At 40.3% G+C, this 19,521-nt stretch overlaps 1 protein-coding gene across 1 annotated transcript in view; it reads left to right on the top strand.

The window, feature by feature from the left end:
* The window catches only part of aff2 (AF4/FMR2 family, member 2), a 134,863-nt gene that overhangs the window by 91,924 nt on the left and 23,418 nt on the right, over positions 1 to 19,521 (top strand). The window contains exons 10-14 of the mRNA XM_070836869.1: positions 1,797 to 1,834; positions 16,650 to 16,767; positions 17,948 to 18,053; positions 18,152 to 18,302; positions 18,422 to 18,637. Coding sequence (XP_070692970.1) covers positions 1,797 to 1,834; positions 16,650 to 16,767; positions 17,948 to 18,053; positions 18,152 to 18,302; positions 18,422 to 18,637 — 629 coding nt within the window. The remainder of the gene's footprint in view (positions 1 to 1,796; positions 1,835 to 16,649; positions 16,768 to 17,947; positions 18,054 to 18,151; positions 18,303 to 18,421; positions 18,638 to 19,521) is intronic.

The raw sequence follows: 19,521 nt of genomic DNA, 5'->3' as shown, positions 1-19,521 counted from the left end.
GAAAATCCAGAAACTGCCATATTTTAAGCAGTGCAACCTCTGCGCAAGAGTTGCATCAGAAATTGAGGATTTTGAACCTGATGTTTAGGTGTAAGAAACGCTTTATGAAGTCTCTCACGCAAAGTAAAGCGACACACAATATAGACAAGCGAAGAATTCATTGTTCAGGTACAGTTGAAGCTGCTGCGGGGGTGTTTAAAGCCTCGTTTAAACTGTATCGCCAGGCCTGATGTGCAACACTGTGATGTGTTGCATCCACATGAGAGAGAAGGGAGGAAGGGATATGGAGATTTTACAAATAAACACATTCTTTATGTCTCTGAAGCTTGAAGGTCTGAATCGTCTTGCTTTCAGTAAAACAGCGTGTCCTCTTTGTCGGGAACAATGCGTACAGCCGATATTGTGTGAATAAACACTGGTTGTTCTGTATTTAAATCTAAGTTAAGCCAGCAGCTAGCTAAATATATTCACATATAGATCCTCTCCATGAGCCCTACAAGTCTCCCAAAGCCAAAGATCTGAGGAGGTTTGTTGTTCTAGCCTGCAGCCACGCATCGATCTATCAGAAACTTCACTGGTCCAGTTAATCACCTTATTCCTAGAGAGGGAGACAGAAAGAGCAAGCCAGGGGTGAGAAAAGGTCCTGTTTTTGTCTGAGTGATTCATTTTAATTGTCGGGTTTCAGTGCTTGCAGATGAATTAATGGCTGATATTTGCAGAAATTGAGTTGATTGTTTTTGTTTTGTTATTGTAATTGATGTAGTCATGTACAAAATTGACTCAGAGTTGACAGAGGGAGAAAAAGAGGATGAGAGGGGAAGAAGGGGAGGGAGGAAAGGCCTCACTGACAAACTTAATCACCCCATTCTTTTACTGAAAGGAGGGGAAGCATGAATAGAAATAAAGGAGTGAACAGAGGCTGGGGTGAAGAGAGAGGGCAGGGAGGAAACAGGGGAAGGAGGGGATGACGGAAGAGAAGATAAAGAGAAAATGGAGTTTTTTTCTCATTTCAATGACAAAAAACACTTGTCTGAGTGGGAGAAAGGACGGACTGAGGGGAGCGAAGTGAGGGTCAGAAGAGTGGAGGTTTAAGTGGGTGAAAGGGTAAAGCTGGACTTTGTCTGCAAGCTGAATTGATTTATCCTGCAGTGTTTTGATCACTGTTAAGGTCCTTAACTCACTTCACTAAGAAAAAGCTATAGAAATATGAAATGACAGTACATATTAACTCAAATACAATTAATAAATAGATACATGAATATTCTGTTATTCTGTCATTCCCAGCCCCCATAGACTTATTATTAGACTAATTAATATTAAATATTTAGTGTGCGTGTGCGTGTGTAATATCTAATCTAATATCTAATGTCATAAAATCTAATCAAAATCTTATATTAACACGATCATGAACTGTTGTAAGAATCCATAATAAACTGAATCAAGCTGTGACAGGAGGAATAAAAGCAGGTTTTTCTTTCATCATCTTCGCTTGTCTGTCGTGGATTCATCAAAGAGCCTCACATTTGCCGTGATCAGTCAGACAGGAAGCACCTCCACTGTCAGTCATCATCGCGTCGGTCAGACAGCCTCTCGTGTCACAGACGAGTTCGTTACATCACAGTCTGATTGAACACGTTCTGGTAAAACCCTGCATGTCTGCAAAACAGAAGTGTAAATGTACCCACGCCCTGCATCCTGTCATTATTCATGTATTTGAGTAAAAACTGTGGCTTTGCCTCAAATGTAAACTGATTATATTGACATAACTGATGGTTTCTGTGTATGTGTGTTGACAGGTGGCTGACAAGCCCAAAGCCAGAGGCACGGCCCTAAGGTAGGACAAACAGCCAACGTCTGTGTTGTAACTCTGTGATTTATTTATCTCAATGGCACATCTATGGTACTGCAGAAAATGCAGCACAGATGGTCACATTTTGCATATACCAGCAGCTAGATGTTGTCCCTCCGCGTTGTTTCAGGTCAGAGGAATGTAAGTGCAGTCTAGGTGTAGTCTGCATCAGGACATCTAGCTACCGACAGCCAGGACGTCTTTGGCGGAGTATATAAAGTCAGCACGGTGTGTTATGTTCAATATCAGCCAAACAACAAGCTATAAATAAATGCTCTTTGCCCTGACACAGACAGTCGAGGCAGCTGTGAGCGTTCTCTGTCTCAGTTTCAGTGTGGATCAAAGATTCTTTCTAGGATTAGTAATGTTTGAAGGTTATTGCCAATACAAGCACTATTAAGCTTTCTGGAAGTGTAGTGGCTTTAATTCACTGAAGCATCTGTGATGGCAGGTGCCCACTTGATAACCTCAGTCACCAGCCTGCACTCACACTCTCAACTCTGCACCGTTTGGAATTAGGCAACAGATGTCCTGTATACTCACTATTTGTAGGTTAGTGCATAAATCTTTTCCACATCTGAACAGGGCTTCTGCATGTTCACCTGTGGTTCAAAGGATGAAACATAAAATCTTGTGTATCATCTCGTATAGTGTATATATACATACGGAGTGATAGAGGGTCACTGAGGAGGGTTTTCTTAGCCCTTTTTTTAACTAAATGTAGCCTCATTATGACTTAACTCAAATGTAACTTTTGACAGAGAACATATGGCGAACATAAGGACGAGCATCAAGGTTGTTGAAATAAGAAAAAAAAAGCTTTACCTTGGCAGTAATGTTGGATCTTTATTAAACTTACTTGGAAGTCCGCAGAATCCACTTCTTTAATATGACGTAAAACATTGGTACAATTCTGAGGTATCTGAATTGTGCTTGAGTATTTCCGTGTAATGCCACCTTCTGCTTCTGCCTGTGCTCCTCCACATTTCAGAGAGAAATATTTTACTTCTTAGTCTGTTTGCTCCTTGACATGATAATTACTTTTACTTTTGACACTGTAAAGATATGTTGCAGATAAGATGTCCGTACTTTTACGTTAGCAGGACTGTAGGAATAGTACTTATGATTAGATATATTTAATAATGTGTATTTTTACTTAAACCTGCATTAACTAATTTTTGCCCACTTGGGCACAGAGGAAACAAGCCATAAACCACTTTTAGGACAACCTCCCTCCCCCTCCCTCTCCAGCACGCTTCAGCTCTGCTTCCAAAGACCAAAACGCAAACTACTCTCCACTGATTGGTTGTTTTCATTCAGGCGCGGTGGATATTTGCAAATGCCTTTATGAGCGCTAGGACGAGTCAAAGGAAGCTGTTTTTCTCACAGATTACAGGTCTAATGCACCACTGTCACGACAGTTTCAGCAAGTTTGGCAAAAGCTATATTTGTAAAGGTTGAAATACTAAACCATCACCAAAATTCACTGCTGCTTCTTAAAGTTTTGTGTCCACAGAAAAGACAAAAGAGGTACGTCTACAGCAGTGGAAGGGTGTGTGTTACAGAATTTACAATCAAAATGTCACAATCGAGACTCGATCTAATGGTGAAGCTAAGATAACTGACATCTGGTGGTCAGTGAGGGAGCAGGAAATATAGAAGAATCTCAGGATCAGTGAAAGCCCGGTTCCCCTGCTTTCCTCTTTTCAAAGTGGAATGTGAGGAAGAAGACTGTGTCCTTGTCAATCATCCCAGCAGGGGGGCCGGAGCTGCTGCACTGCATGTTGGAAGAGTTGCTTTCATCATACTGGTTGCATAGTCTTCACTTCATTACCCAGCATACACACACTGTGATGTCAGTGCAGCCTCAGCGCATGGTTCAGCCCTCTCAGAAAAGGAAGCAGTGCTTGTTTGTGTCATATTATTGTTTATACCAGAATCTAATTTCTTGTCTTTGTCATTTCTGGAGCGGATAAAGTCTATTTCCATTTTCCACAGTTACATTCTGTGTGGGCAAAGCATTGTGGTACATTATTGTCTTCCTGTAACATCTTGGGGGAATATGTCACCTAATTAATCATTAGGAAAAAAAATGTTAGCTGCATTTGTAACATCACAGAACATTGGAGCGAATTCATGTAAACAGCTAATTTTGGCACCAAGATCAATTTTTCATAAGTTCATCTTTTGCTTGGAATGTGTTGTAAAGCCCAGACTGGTGAATAAGAATATAAGGATCTTTTATAAATGAGGCCCGTTGTGTTCACAGTCTGAAGGCATTAGTATGCAAGTCTGGAGTGTGACTGTGTTTGTGTGTGTGTGTGTGTGAGAGAGAGAGAGAGTGAGAGACAGACAGAGAGAGAGAGAGAGAGAGAGAAAGAGTGTGTGCTGTGTGTCTGTGTGTGCCCCAGGCCATGTGTTACTCTGCTACCGCTAATGAGCCCATTCACTCTGCAGCCCAATCTACTGAACACCACACACACACACATACACATGTCCGCGGGGACGCTGGGACTAGAGATGCTGCGAGCGATCCACTGGCTATATCCCCCATGGAGAGCAACACACACACACACAAACACACACACACACACACACACACATTCTCTCCCTCTCACCCACACTTCTCACACCATCCATACAGACACACACACATTTTTTTAAATCCTTGCTCTGACAACCTCACCCACATACCAATCGTTATTCTGCTGCCACACACACACAACCACCCACCCCATCCATCCCACCATAGTTTATATTCAACCGAAACATTTCTTTATACTTCTCCTCTGTAATCTTTAAAATCTTTCTGCCATCTGCTTCCCTGTATTTTCTTCATTATATCGTATGTGCATTTTTTCATCATTTACACCCTGGTGAGGAGCCTGGAGTAGATTTGTCTTTTTATTCTAATTATTTTAGTAGTGCAGTAATAGCATTAGTTATAGAAGAACTAATAGTAATAGTGGAGCTGGTAATCACTGCACTGTAAGCGCTGACTCAGGTGAATGCAGCATACAGTAACACAAGAGAGATTATTCTGCTTTCTTCCATAATCAATAATAAAAACAGACTGCAGATACAGTTTGTCAGAGTGCTCTGTGCGTCAACAGGAAACTCAACAGAATGTTTTCAGCATAAAGGAGAAATTCACACACGCGCAAACAAACTTCAAACTTCGCTACATTGTTTTTATTATCAGCCAATTTTTCTCCTTCATTGAAAAAACAGGTATTAGTCTTACTACTTAGCATTTGGATTAAAGCAGACGTTGATTCCATCGCTGCCCATGACATCTTCCGTCCACTCTGACAAAACCAAGACCGCAGCAGGGAGGCCGATCTCCCCAGAAGCAAAAGAGAAAGAGCCGAGATCAGAGCTAAGTTAACCCAACCGGTACTTAAGGCTGCATTTAGCTAATGTCCAGTCAAGACGATAGACTATTAGACTTTTTATAATTTAATGAATATCAAAATATCCGAAAAATCATGGCCCATCCCTAGTTCTTGATTGTCTCACTAGGGGAAATTCGGCCAACAGCGCAGCACAGATGATGGTAAACACGTAACAATACAACAATGAAATCTATACAAAGATGTTTTATAAGATTGGATAAAACTAAATTCTACAGTGATAAGCGTGAGCAAAAAGTCCCTAGGTGCAAGGTAATGATTACTTTTTTTGCAAGTTTTTTTCTGTTGCACACACAGAATCCTCAGACACACAGGAGGAGGAAGTGCAGCTAATTGCCACCATATGTCTATTCTCAGGCTAGCAGTACTTACCTGGCTGTTCACGACAGAAACACATTTCTCTGCGCTGATCTGTCTGTCTGTCTGCTTGTGGGTTTGTGTGTCTGCTTGTCTCTCTCGCTCACACAGACAGACAGAGAGACTGGCACACAGAAATATGCTTCATTTGTGTTCAGTTTCAGCTTGAGCAAAAAAGTTATGCTTGTCCTGAAGCGTTAAGATTCCAATTGTTTCATGTACAGGAAAAGGAAAACGTAGAGTCTAAAGTAGAGCACACTACTTTATAGTAAGCTGTTTGTATTGTTGGCGCACTGGCTTTTTGTGGGTAAATAAAGACTGACTCCAAAAACACAAAAATAACATTTAGCATACTAGTTAGTGTAGTCACTAACCAGACAGTGCACACAAGTTATTCCAAAGATGTGCAAGTACCACTGACTCCTGTTTCCTGATTGCAACACAGATAATAAGTCATATTTGGCCTTATTTTGCTCTTTTTACACTCAAATGTTTTTGTTATGTGGTTTGTTTGGCCTTGTGAAATCGATGCCATGTACAGTCAGATACGACAGGGATGCCTGAAAATGTATTGTCAGTCTTCTTCCAAGTAAGTGGTGGTGCTAACCTTACAACAACAAAGGTTCGTGTCAAATTACAGCAAATTAAAGTATTTTTTTTTTAGTATTATGAGCACTTAAACTGCATTCATATCAGGGACAACCAGAAGTTCACTTGTTAATCAGTTATTTTATCTAGAATAATTTACATGGACACAAATCTACAAAAAAAAGGAATGAATAGTGTCATTTTCCTTCTTGTGTAATGTAACTCCTGTAATGTGGGTTAAGCAGCATGGATGCAGCCTGCCTGTCAGGCACATCAAGTGTGACACGGGTTCAAATGTGCTGCACTTCTTCAAACAGTCACTCCTGCTGCTGCCAGGGAGCATTACACCACATATGTAGGAATGGAAACCTATTACAGCCTTCCCCACAGTACTGCCCTAGGCTAACACACACACGCACACACACACATATACACAAACACCCCCAGCCACAAATACACGCACTCTTGCGCACATAGACTGAATGCTGGAACCCATCAGCAAATGTGCTTCTGAAGAGGTGAAAAAGTTTTTTTTGAGACTTGGCATTCAAAACTCATGACAACACAAGGAACCATCTGTTATGAATGATGTATGATTTTGTCTGATACGTTTAGTCTTGGAATTGTATGTTTAACTTGACTAATTACACAATAAACCTCAGTGTGGCGTGTAAATGAGTGATTAAGGGATGAGAAAAGACATTTCTGATAACTGAGAAACACACACACATATACAAAGGCAAACACTACACGCACATGCGGGGGGGGGAGTCTACATTTGCATTGAACTATAGTGGTTGCTTTCAGCATTTTATTGCAAGGCATCATAAAATGACATCAGCATAGCTTCTATAGCACAGCTAAGCATCCACAGGGTCTTTCTTTAATAAGCTTGTGTAATGCCATGAAGAGAGTCACAAAATGCTCCATGCAAGCCAACATGGTCTCAACAGTGCACTCATGCATTACAAGCTACTTGGCAGCCCTGTGACACACATTTCTCTCTTAAGTTCTCTTCTAATTAACAGATTTACGCATGATAATAAGTTAAAGTTCATCCCCAAACTGTTTTCACTTTAAAGTTGTTTAAAGTAGTCATACTACTAGTCATAGTAGAGAAAAAAAGTACCCAGTGAAATCTATAGGAAGCTACTGGAAGAGCAACATATTCGAGTTTTTACAGCACATGAAAACATATTTGCTCTAATTATGATATATCAGTAACTCTGTAGAAAATATAGGGGGGATAACACTGAAAGTATCAAACTGTAGAATGCTCCCTTTAAATCTTTCTTACAGTAAGTAAAAGTGCATTTCAAGCCTGCCGTGTGTCATTGAATGTCTCTCCTATGGGTGTTGAACTGTATCCTTCAAAATAAAAGTGTTAAATCCACATAGCAATTTACAGGGATTTATAATGTGTAGTGTGTTCGTGATATAGTCCAATAACATACACACTCCTACACATGAACGCACTAGAACTCCACACGCTACATTAGAATATAATAGTCACTGGATGTATGAATGGTCTTCTCACCTTCGGTTACAATTGTGCACCAGTGTCACATTAGTGGGTCAAATAGCTTTATATATGTGGTAGACTGCAATAGAGTAACTGCAATAATTCCATAAATCCTCTCAAAACGCTCCACATATCACAGGTTTACACGCACCCCCGAGTCAGATAAACAAGCACACGTTCAAGTATGCATGCAAACACGCACACACACACACACACACACCCAGGAGTGTGAGTGATTAAGAGAGAGACAGAGAGAGAGATTGTAAAGCCAGCTGTGCAGTGGGAAGCCCTGCCAAGTGGAGGGCAGAACCAGCGAGCTGAAGGCAGATGATAAGATGACAGATGAACTGAGCCCAGATGGCCTCCACATCTTCACTTCCCAGTCCTGTAATACCGCTATAATTCTGCATATTTTCACTCAGGTCTTCAGTCATTTTATGAAGCTATATTTACCTGTTTTTCGGCATGATCCTCCTGCTTCACACTCTGTTACATCTTGCCTCTGCTGGCTGCAATATTTCTGAGCCATGGCCTGTCTGGCCCGAAGCCATCCGCTCTATTGTTTTTAGAGGCTGATCAATTCAGTTTTCCAGCTGAAGCGATTGGGAGGGGGGAAAAAAAGCTGCATCTGTCTATTGTCTGGTGATTGTTCTCTTTATGCTCAATTCCTTCCGGGTAATTAATGGTAACACAGTCCAAACTAAACTGTACAGTGTAACACAGATGGACCCTGGAGGGTTTGAGGGAGCACATGGAGGAAAACTTTATAGGATGCTAATATCTGTCTTTTCTGAAATCACATGAATACATCCAGGATATGAGCACAATATCGCATACCACCTCCATTTAACACATTATATATACAGTATATACAGGTATACAGTGTGTTCATGCAACATAACCAAATATAAATAACCAAATATCTGCAAACATTGATATCACCTATCATTCTGATACAACAGTATAATCACTGTAGCCAGGATATTAGAAATACCCCCCTTACTGTATTCAGACCTTGCTAAGAAGTAAAAAGAAGAATAAAGAACACACTATCCTGTTAATTTAGTTCCAAAAGCTAAGGATGAAATATAAAATCAGAGCAATCTTGGTCTTCAAGAGATGCTGAAATTGTTGAAGAATAGGAAGGACGGTGGAGGTTGAGGAGTTCATAAGAGAAGCAAAAGCCTTCAGGACACAATCAATAGATTCAGGTGGTAGACAAGAAATGTGCTCATGTCAAGGCTGACCACACAAAGCATCAGTCTGAAGGGGGAAAATGGTCCTGACGTCCCGTCTCAGGTGACCAAACAGTCAGATGAAGCCTTGGGAGAAGAGAAGAGCAAAGTGGAGGGTAAAAATGAGCCATGACCTGCCACCACATCCGGTGAGGTGAAGTCATTGTCTTCATAAACTGTCCACGGTGCGGTGCTGGAGCCGTCCCATCATGTTTGGTGCACAAATATACAGTGACAGATAATACAAAAAACAATTAAGTCCTAAAAGCACAATGTAAACAGAATGTAACAGTAGCTAAATATAATCACTGACTTTCAAGACATAGGATCGTAACGTGCTAGCAGTCTCAGATGGATCAGTGGGTGTTATTGGATTGTATAAACATAAGTAATAAAAAACACTTTGAATTACATAAAATATACCTGTAGCATATAAAGGTGAACTAAAGTGCAGATCGGACCTTTAACTCAAGTAAAGAACAAACACTGGCTGCATGTTACAGCGTAACCTTGCACTATGCTTGCATGTATTATATTGCCAGAGGAAGATGGTGCCTCAGAGTAGTGACAAAGACCAAAGTTTAAAGTGTGTCACTGACCCAGAGTTGGAAATCATGTATTTTTAGTTTCAGGCCATTTCCCTTTACTGATAACATGAACTGAGCTGCATCCACACTGCAGTCTGTAAAAGACATTATTTGCTTACAGCCAGTCGTCCGTTTGACCTTGTCGATGGTGCCAACCATGAATCCTGGCAGATTTGTGAGCCACTCTATACCAAAGTGTATCAGCTAGCAGGGCAGCAGTCTGTAAGCATGCAGGTGTCGTGTTGATCTTGTGAGGCCCACTGGACGTATCAAACCAACAGATCACTTTGTCAAGGCTGTAAGGCTTTCATTTCCCCTGTTGTGCTTGTGATGTTATCATACAAATAAACAGACAGACACCAAAGCGTCCACTAGAGCCTGAAGATCTGACAAAAGCTATTTTGTAAGTCTTATCTGTGTTACTTATGCAACATTGACACAGGCTCACTCACAGAAAATACAGAGTGGAGGCTGTGCGTCCTAAATAATCAAAAGACCTTTACTGAAGTGTGAGATGCAGAAAAGACAGAAAGGCATCTGTATTTAAGAGGAAATTGTCAAATAACTCAGTGTCCATCAAATAATCCACCCAGATATAATCTTTTGCTAAAATTTGAACAAATTCAGTCCTGATTGAAGTTTGTATGTCTTAGCTTCAACAAACCCTCCCAGAAATACATCTAAAATGTCCAGTAAAAAGCTAGTCTGTCAGTCTGCACCAGCTGGCATTGCATTTTAATTTGGCACCAACTACGGCATTAAATTATTTTCGACGGCTGATGGCTGATTCCTGAGAAGAAGAAAAAAAAAAGGGAGGAAAGCGAGCCAGATGTAATGCTTTCACACACACACTCATCTCCTTTCATCTTGTTCCTCCAGCACATACTGTTTATGTTGCCAGAATAAAATAGGCTAGAGAGCACTCAACTGAAAATCCCATTGAGAGGAAAAGACACTCGTGCTTTCCTTTAACTTCACACAGTGCTATTTAAACAAAAACACAAACATATCAGCGTGAGAAATACAGACACGTCTCATGCTTCCAGACAATTTTATCTTTTGGCAAATGAGCGGGTGACATGAAAGGCCATAAAAAGACTAACATCTAATTTATTAAATGTGCCTTGCACGATTTTGTATAGCATGTACAACCCATTGGAGAGCTTCTCTCATCGAGCAAAGGAGACGTTCTATGTTGTGAACATCCAATAATAAGGCGGTGAATACAAAATTGCGTCCGTCTGACTTAGATCATTCCTTCCCCTTTGCACCGCATCAGGCCAGCAATCCCAGAAATCTATCATTTCCAGTTCTAGTGACGAGTGGGAACAGCACACTTCTCCAAAGCTGGGTCCATGTTTGTTCTCACCTCGATTTCTTGACACATGTCGTATTGATAATGTGTTCTCGCCCACCGGGGAATTCAAATGTAGGCACTCATCAAACAATAAGGTGCTGTGGATGGAAAGCATTCAGCAAGTGGTTCTATTTATTTATTTATTGTGGCACACCGAGAAACCATTGGATTGTATCTGTGAAGCACTGTCTAGACTGGCTGTACCTCCACTCAAAATCAATGTAGATTCAGTGGAGGAGAACTCAGAAGAGAGAAAAAAACTTGGTTTTCTTATTTAAGCTTCACAAACACTTGAATGTCCAGGGCCATTCAGGAGACTGAAGTCACGTCCTCTGTAATATGTCTTGTAATATTTGGGGCTGATATTAACTTCTGAGGTGTTTTTTTTATGTACTTTTATCGATTGATTTCAGTGTTCTTACGATATGGAATTGTTTCCACCAGAACTCAGTAGTTCACCAGATCTGTAAAGCTTTGAGAAGCATTGAGACCTTTATGTTAGGAAACTATTTTACAGCAACCTCCCTAGTTTCCTAATACTTTCCAAGAGATCACCATGTGATGTGTGGCAGTAGAAAATGGAAACAAAGTTCTGAGATCTCAGTTCTTCCAAGATCCTGGCTATGCCTGTCCATGTCAAAATGAAGCCATTTGGGGCAGCAGAAGGTGGAATCCTGGTGTGACAGTCAATTTTCCATTCATATTTAGTGCAGGCTTTTACAGAATTTCTAGAAAAATCTGCAAAATTGCGTATTAATGTGCATTTCAGTCCACTGCTGATATGTATGAGCAGTTGGTGCAGTTGGCAGCGTTAATTCTCCAGTTGGGTGCCATAAAACCATTGCAGAAGAAAAAGACACAACAAGATGTCAAATTAAAAGAGCGCCAGTCAGACCTTAGGAGAATAAACACTATGTGAGGGAAATATTGTATTTCTGTTCGTTTCTTTATTAACTTGAGAGAGGTGGCGGTGTCCTCATCTCTCCACACAGATCTGATCTTTCTGTCTGTCTTTTCTTTTTCATCTCTTCAGTTCAGCTTCAGCTTCAAGTCACACGTTTCATGTATGTTCATGTATGTGGTGATTTATTAGATTAGTTCCTTCCATTGCACTTCTTTGCATTGCTTTTATTCAGCCAAGCATATAAACCATTTCCACGCTGGCTTTAGATGTACAAATGAATAATAGTAATAATAATGATGATAGTCTTTATTTGTGCAGCACCTTTCTTAACAAGGTTACAGGATGTATGTACAAGGAAAATAAGATACAATACAGATTGAATGAAGGACAAAAATTGGAAATGTCCATGAAAGCAGCAGGATGGACTACACAAATGTTATAGAAATATTTTTGTTCCAACTTTTTGTCAGTGTAAGAAGCTGTCAGTGTAAGAGGTGAATAAAATGGGACATTCTGGAGTTTTGCCACAGTCTGGTCAGTATCTTCTTTCAGGTTTGAATGGAGAATAGTAATGAGTCCCTTCTACAACAGAGAGCTGCTGCTGACTCACAGGACTCCTGGTTCCCTTTAGTTACACATCAAAAGATTCTTTAAAGGCAAATAGGGACATTAAAAAATCCGACAGGGACATAAGTCCAGGAAACGTCTCTTATCGCCATCTGTCTGGCTGCTCTACCTCAGTCTTCCAGTGATCCATGTATGAACAGGCTGTTCACAATAAAAAAAAATGAAACAATGTTTGACGATCCCGATCCAAGAAACGTCACATCTCAGTGATTTTAACATATAATTTGTCAGATTACATCTTGTTTGCTCTTCCGGCAGTGATAGCAGCTGGTGAACATAACAAACACACTATAGTCCAGTGGAAAAACAACTCTATCACCAGAAAAGACCCAAAGCAAAGATTATGTTTAATGAGAATAGCTGTGTCAGAAAACACACCCTAGTGCTCCACATTTACCCTCCATCTCCTGAGTGCGTAATTCATGCACAAAATAGCGCTCTTCAAAATTCCAACAGTCAGACAAAGAAAGAAGTATCCATGGTATTTACACTGCTGTCTCCGAACAATCCCACAATGCAAAGCCTGCCATTTTACAATGCTAAATTTAACATCATATGGCTCTACAGGCATCAGTGATGACACAGTGTCCAAAATCTTGATTCACTGCTCTCTATTGTCTGTGTGTGTGTGTGTGTGTGTGTGTGGGGGTGTGTGTGTGTGTGTGTGTGTGTGTGTGTGTGTGTGTGTGTGTGTGTGTGTGAGTCTGATATTTTTCTTACCACAAAAACGACTCAGAATGAATTCCAGTGCCACTTCTTCTGTGAAATTATGTCAATTTTGTGTTTACAGCCTGTTGCGCTGCCACCAAGTGACAACAAAATTGATATATTAATCCCGCTTTAACATTAAAATTCATGGTCATGGCAAATAAACTCAAGCAACTCAAACACAAAGGGAGCAATATTTCCTTAATTGACATTGAGCATTAGTATTAGATATAAATGGTGAGGTGCAGAATTGCTCGATATGAAGTCATTTCTCGTGGATCCTGGTCTATTTTAAAACTCTTAATATATTTAAAACTGTGTCACTCACAATGTTTGCTGGATGCATACTCAGTGTTCGTAAAATCACACTTCATGTAGCTTTCTTATATTAGTTCAGAGCAGTTTCTGGAGCCGTTTGAATGATTTACAACACAACTGGCACTGATTGCATGCAGGAGGGTTTGCATAGGGAAGACTGACACGTGCAATCGTATTTGTGATTGCACGTGTATCCAGGGAGTTCACCTCGACACTTTACCAATATTGTTTCAACTGCGGTGCTAATAGAGCAAACTGAGGTGAAAATTTAATTGAAATTGAAAGAGAGAAAGACGGAGAGACAAAGAGAATAGATGAGTAATGATAGAAGAAGAAAAACAGGGCAGAGAATGCATTCATACAGTATCTGTCACTGTGTGTGTGTGTGTGTGTGTGTGTGTGTGTGTGTGTGTGTGTGTGTGTGTGTGTGTGTGTGTGTGTGTGTGTGTGTGTGTGTGTGTGTGTGTGTGTGTGTGCATTGCCTGCGGAACAGTTGATGGATTTGCTGCTTGACTGCTCACACAGATTGGTGCCTGCTGTGATGGCAGCCTTGAACTGAAATTACGTGCACACTCACACACACACTCACACAAACACACACACACACACACACACACACACACACACACACAAAGACAACTACACATAATTGCAATTTCTGTGTGTGCAAGTGCATTTGTGTTTATTCTTAAGTCGGGACGAGCGGGTGTGTTGCCTATAGGAGGCCATTTCAAGATACTGTGGAAGGATGGATGAACACAAGGCCAATCAAAGCACCAGAGAGGATGAGACAATTGAGCAGGTTCAAAACGCTGTGTTTATGCATTTATTAGTGGCCGTTTATTATATTCAGATGTCAGATGCTTCATTTTTATTGAATCAGTGACGGTGTGGCTGGCATCCCTAATTATTATCCTTTTTATAACTGAGGAAATTAGACAATAGCACCACAGAACAGATAAACAAAGATTAATTTATACTGCTTAGTTCTGTTTTACTTAAGAGTCTAATGATATTTTCTGCTAATTGAGGCAGTTGAAGTGGATTATGAATTATCTGGATCTTGTTTTTGATAACAGGGGATTGAATTTCCCCTCCACATACCTCTAAATTAAGTTCATAGATAAGATTAATGTGCTCTCTTGAAATTTGTTGCGAATGTGATGTGTGTTTTTGTTCCAATGGGCTCGAGTGTAGAGAAGATTTTATGAGCAGCAAGCAACTAGAGTTCTATGTAAGGAAGAGGAGGAAAGAGATGAACATCCAGCTACACCACCTGGGGAATTTCAGCACAGAAATAGCAACAGATAGGAGTGACATACATAAGTGTTGTGAATTAAACAGAAAAAAGGGGGAAAAAAGCACCATATATGAAAAACATGAATATGTATGAAAAAATAGCATATATGTTTCATAGTAGAAATTAGTAGTTGGTACCAGTCAGCTCAAATGAGTGCTCACAAACTTTGGGGAACAACCTTGAGCTACACAACCTTGAGCTTACAACAGCAAAACAACAGTCACACTCAGACCGTACTTTGTTAACGAGACATAAACACCATAAACCACTCAATAATACTTGTCCAGCACCTTACTCACCTCTTTATAGTAATGGAAAACAAACATTTCAGCTCACTTGCAGGTCAACTCATTCAACCTACAACTGGTAGAGAAGCTGCAATTTAGAGACCAAAGCCACAGGATACAGTTGGGGTAAAGGATGATGCCATGAATAACCCTGAAACTGTTTAAGACTAACTGGCAGGATGAGTCAGTAAAGCTGAGAGGGCTTCATTTAAGGGGGATGAAGAAAAATGAGTTCCCTGCCACACATGCAAGTTTCATTTGTAGGTTGTATATTCCAAGATCCATCCAAGCTGTCAAAAGTTCAGGAGATAGAATGGGTTTGAAACAGCAAATTTGATGTGTACTTGAAAATAATAATCTTAAATTCATATATTTTTAGAGAAAGTTACACACAACAACATCATACTGAAGAAGGTAGAATGGACAGACAGATTTACAATTCTTCCATTACAAAATTGAAATAATTGAATTGAGTGAACCCCTTTGGCTGTACATTTTTGGAATCCATGAAAACAGGTCATTGAGTTGAGGTAAAACATTTTTGATCAGTAGAGTGTAGTTAAGATGAAACAACTCAGTGTTGACCTTGGGTTTTCTAAAATAGGAAGCAGGGTGTATTTAGACCAATAGTTGGTGTATTCTGAGAGTTTATAAGGTTGATTGACTCCTGTAGTGAATTTGATTATTCTTGAAGATGAAATACAACATCATCAGCATAAAGTCCAAACTTTGTGTCCTGAATTTGTAGAGTGAATTCACTTTTCTTTTTAATTCTGCCAGATAGAGCCAGCAGGTGGTTCATTTAGAGCAGGGCTGTCAAACTCATTTTAGTTCACCCAATTGGCAAAAATGTCTTTGTATCCAGTTGAATTAAGAGGACTCTTCACTGGGGCCTAGAATAGATGCTGAAAACACCCCTAGTCCATAATCTTTATCTACCAAAGTTTACAGTAGGCACCATGAATTCTGGTAGGAAGCATTCTCCTGGCATCTGCCAAATCAGCCTGCCAGATAGTGAAGTGGAGTTCATCTCTCCCAAGAACATGTTTCCACTGTTCCAGAGTCCAGTTGAAGCTTGCTTTACACCACTCTAGCCAATACTTGACATTGCATGGTGAAGATCACGTGCAGATGCTCAGCCATGGAGGCCTATTTCATAAAGTCTCAACACACAATTTTGAGTTTGTAGTAAGTGATGTAACAGATGATAGGTGATTTTTACCCACTACGCTCCCCAGCATTTCTTGGTCCCACTCCGTGAGTTTTTGTGGTCTACCACTTTGTGGCTTAGCTGCAATTCACAATGATAGATAAGATGAGATATTCCTTTATTAGTCCCACAGTGGTGAATCTAAATGTTTCATGGAAATCATGGAAATTTCCTGATTATTAGACGTGGGTGTGGCTGAAACTTCTGAACTCAAGAATGAGTAGGGGTGTCCACTTTTTTTTGCCATATAGTGTATCAGAATATATCGAGGGCATCCTCGATATATTCAAGTGTGAAAGTTTGTGATGTAACCCTGATAGTAGTGGCATCTAGCGAAATTATAAGTCTATAAGTGACTAACTGTTTTTCTTTCTTTCCTACCTATAGTGGAGCATCAGGGAGCAGCAGTGAATCAGAGAGCAGCTCAGAGTCGGACACAGACGAATCAGAGAGCAGCTCCAGTGACAGCGAGTATAATCAGGCCTCCCGCACACACACCCCAGAGGTAGGATGATGAGTGTGTTTCTGCGTGGGAATGTGTGTTTATATCAACTCCATGAAACTCTATGCACATACAGCGGGTAACACAAGGTTATAGAGAAAATATATGAAATGTATAACATAAGCAGGACTGGACGTTTTTATTTTCATGTGAAGAAACAAGCTAGTTTCAATTTTTTGTGGAAGAAACTACTGTGTGAAAATGTCAGAATTGCTAATATGATTATAATGTTCAATTTCATGTATTGAGAAATATATGGGAACTATAATAATAATGATATTATTCTATAATATATGTGTGTGTGTATATATATATATATATATATATATATATATATATATGTGGTACTTAAAATGAGCCTCTATACAGTAAGATTAAGGTGTCATCAAGTGAAAATACAGTATTAGTAAAATTGTGGAGTCAGATTGGAGACAACCAGCTTTATGCCAGCTGTCAAAATCTCATTTTGCTGGTTCCCTTTTCCATACAATGCAGAGGTCAAATGAAATTAAGGAAATCTAAATCCAAATAAGTGATCATTCGTCAATTGGCAGTAAAAGATATTGGCAATGTTGTGTGTCTGACAAATGTCTCAAATTTTGTTTAAATATCATAAAGAGTCAGATGCACTCTCATTGCCTTTTTTTTCCCTGATTCACCACTATTCACAGTGTGTCTGACTGCCTGTGTATTAAATGGTCTCTTCCCACGGTCTCTGGGTGGTGCTCTGAAAGTCATAAAACTCCAACTGCAGAAAGCTGAATTATAACATTATTTATCACATTATTCTAATGGCTTAACGCTGCCTGGTTTCATAGGCTTATGCAGTCATAACCACTGAGAGAAAGAGAGAGACATGCAGAGAAAGACAAAGAAAATCATTGAGTAGCATGCAACGCTTCTACATCACGGCTAAATGTGGAAACAATCCAAAACGTAGAAATTGAATAAATACAGCTGCTGTCAGCTCTATCTAAAAGAAGCTTTCTTCACTGTCTGCAAAGGTTAAGCACTTCAAATGTTGTATAATTTCAGTCTACTTTAATGCATCAAAAGAAATCACATCTGTTTTTCAGACCAAATCAAATTGCATTACAGTGACACAATAGATATAAGCTTCCTTAATAAAGTGGAGATGTCGCAGAGAACATTTAATAATCTATATGTTGTTTTTCCTCTATAGCCTGAACCCCCCTCCACCAACAAATGGCAGCTGGACAGCTGGTTGAATAAGGTCCAAGCTCAAACCAAGCCCCTGGTTGTCCCACAGCAAGAACATCGTGGCACAGGTTGGCATGGACTCTTACATCTACTGTGTCTAACAGCAACTACTGTTATAGTAAAGATCTGATTTGATCTGGAATACTTATTCTGGTCCTCTGCCCAGGCTCCATCACCCAGGGTTCAGAGACTTTCTCTCCGGGGAGCTCAGCACCAGGAGTGGGTACAGCTGCCAAGACCAAGCCTTGCGGATCCAACAGCACCCCTGTTCCAGCTGCACCAACGGTGGAACACAAGGATACAAGGGGAGCCTTCTGGTACGAGCTCCACGTGTATTTGTTTGGAAATTTGGCCAAAGTCACTTTTCAAATCACATCTGCTGAATGAATTAATGAGTGTAGGCAACAACTGACAAATTGATTCTTGTTCCCTGCAGCCCAGGCAGAGAGAAAGCCAAGGCCAAGCTCAACCAGAAGGCCTCAGGGGAGGGCCAGAGGTCAAAGATGAGGCTGTCACCGGGCCTGTTGTCTGGGCCAGAGGTCACGACCCCGAGAAGGAACACCACAGGGAAGAAACAGCCCAGGCGGACGGAGAGGTCAAACAGTGTGGAGGATAATCAGAACCAGACATGGAGCAGAGCAAACCAGCATAGGTAAGAAAGGGAGAACAAGACCCCATGTGGAATGTGTTGTTTGTGTTATCCATGAGTTAGTAGCTGCATCCCAAAAGTATGACTGACTATTATCTATTTAAAATGTAGCATAGTTGTTGATTATGTTCTTGGATTTGGATACAACCCTAGTTGTCTTTTTTTAAGCAATCTGAAGCTTTTTCTGATGAGTAGCAGAGGGCTGCTGTACCAGGAAGTGGCTACATAGTCAAAGTGGCAATAATCTTGAGGCAAAGCTCTTTCCTGGTCAACAATTTAGTCTTTTAGTAATTTTACCGCCACAGTGTCTTCTTAGAGCTTATTGTCAAAAATCAAACCATAAATTCCAGGCATTTCCTCAGTTTATTCAATATCCAAAACAAATGACCTGAGCTTTCCCTAAATGAGGGGTGGGTCTATTATCAGAGAGCTACATTAAAACATGCAGTATTCTTTCCTTTAGTATTACTATTATACCACCCCAGGATTCTCCCCTAGGAGGCAGCAAGTTATGGATTTAGAAGCATCCCAGTGAACTTTTAATTGTCACTTTTTGAAAACTGAAAACAATAGTTGATACAGTAAAATTCCACGATGTGTAGTAAGGGTCTTTGACACAACTGCACCTCGCGCTGTCACGACGTACCGCACATAACACGACATAATGACATCATCAACTTGCAACACAAGCATAAAACAACATCGACTTACCCACAGTCTGTGTATTACCTACAGTAGATTGCATCCGGCATGCCTCCAGTTTGGAGAAGCAGACTGGAGTCTTCGCGCTAAGTATTGTACTGCTGTGGACGGGAGCAGCAGAAGTCCTAACCACTGAAGAAAAAAGTCCCACATAAAATGATTAATATCACTTTAAGTGTGCACTA

This window comes from Pempheris klunzingeri, chromosome 9 (genome assembly GCF_042242105.1).
Source record: "Pempheris klunzingeri isolate RE-2024b chromosome 9, fPemKlu1.hap1, whole genome shotgun sequence".
In the NCBI taxonomy this organism is placed as follows: domain Eukaryota; kingdom Metazoa; phylum Chordata; class Actinopteri; order Acropomatiformes; family Pempheridae; genus Pempheris; species Pempheris klunzingeri.
Note: the sequence above shows the minus strand (reverse complement) of the source record. Positions and strands in the feature narration are given on the sequence as shown.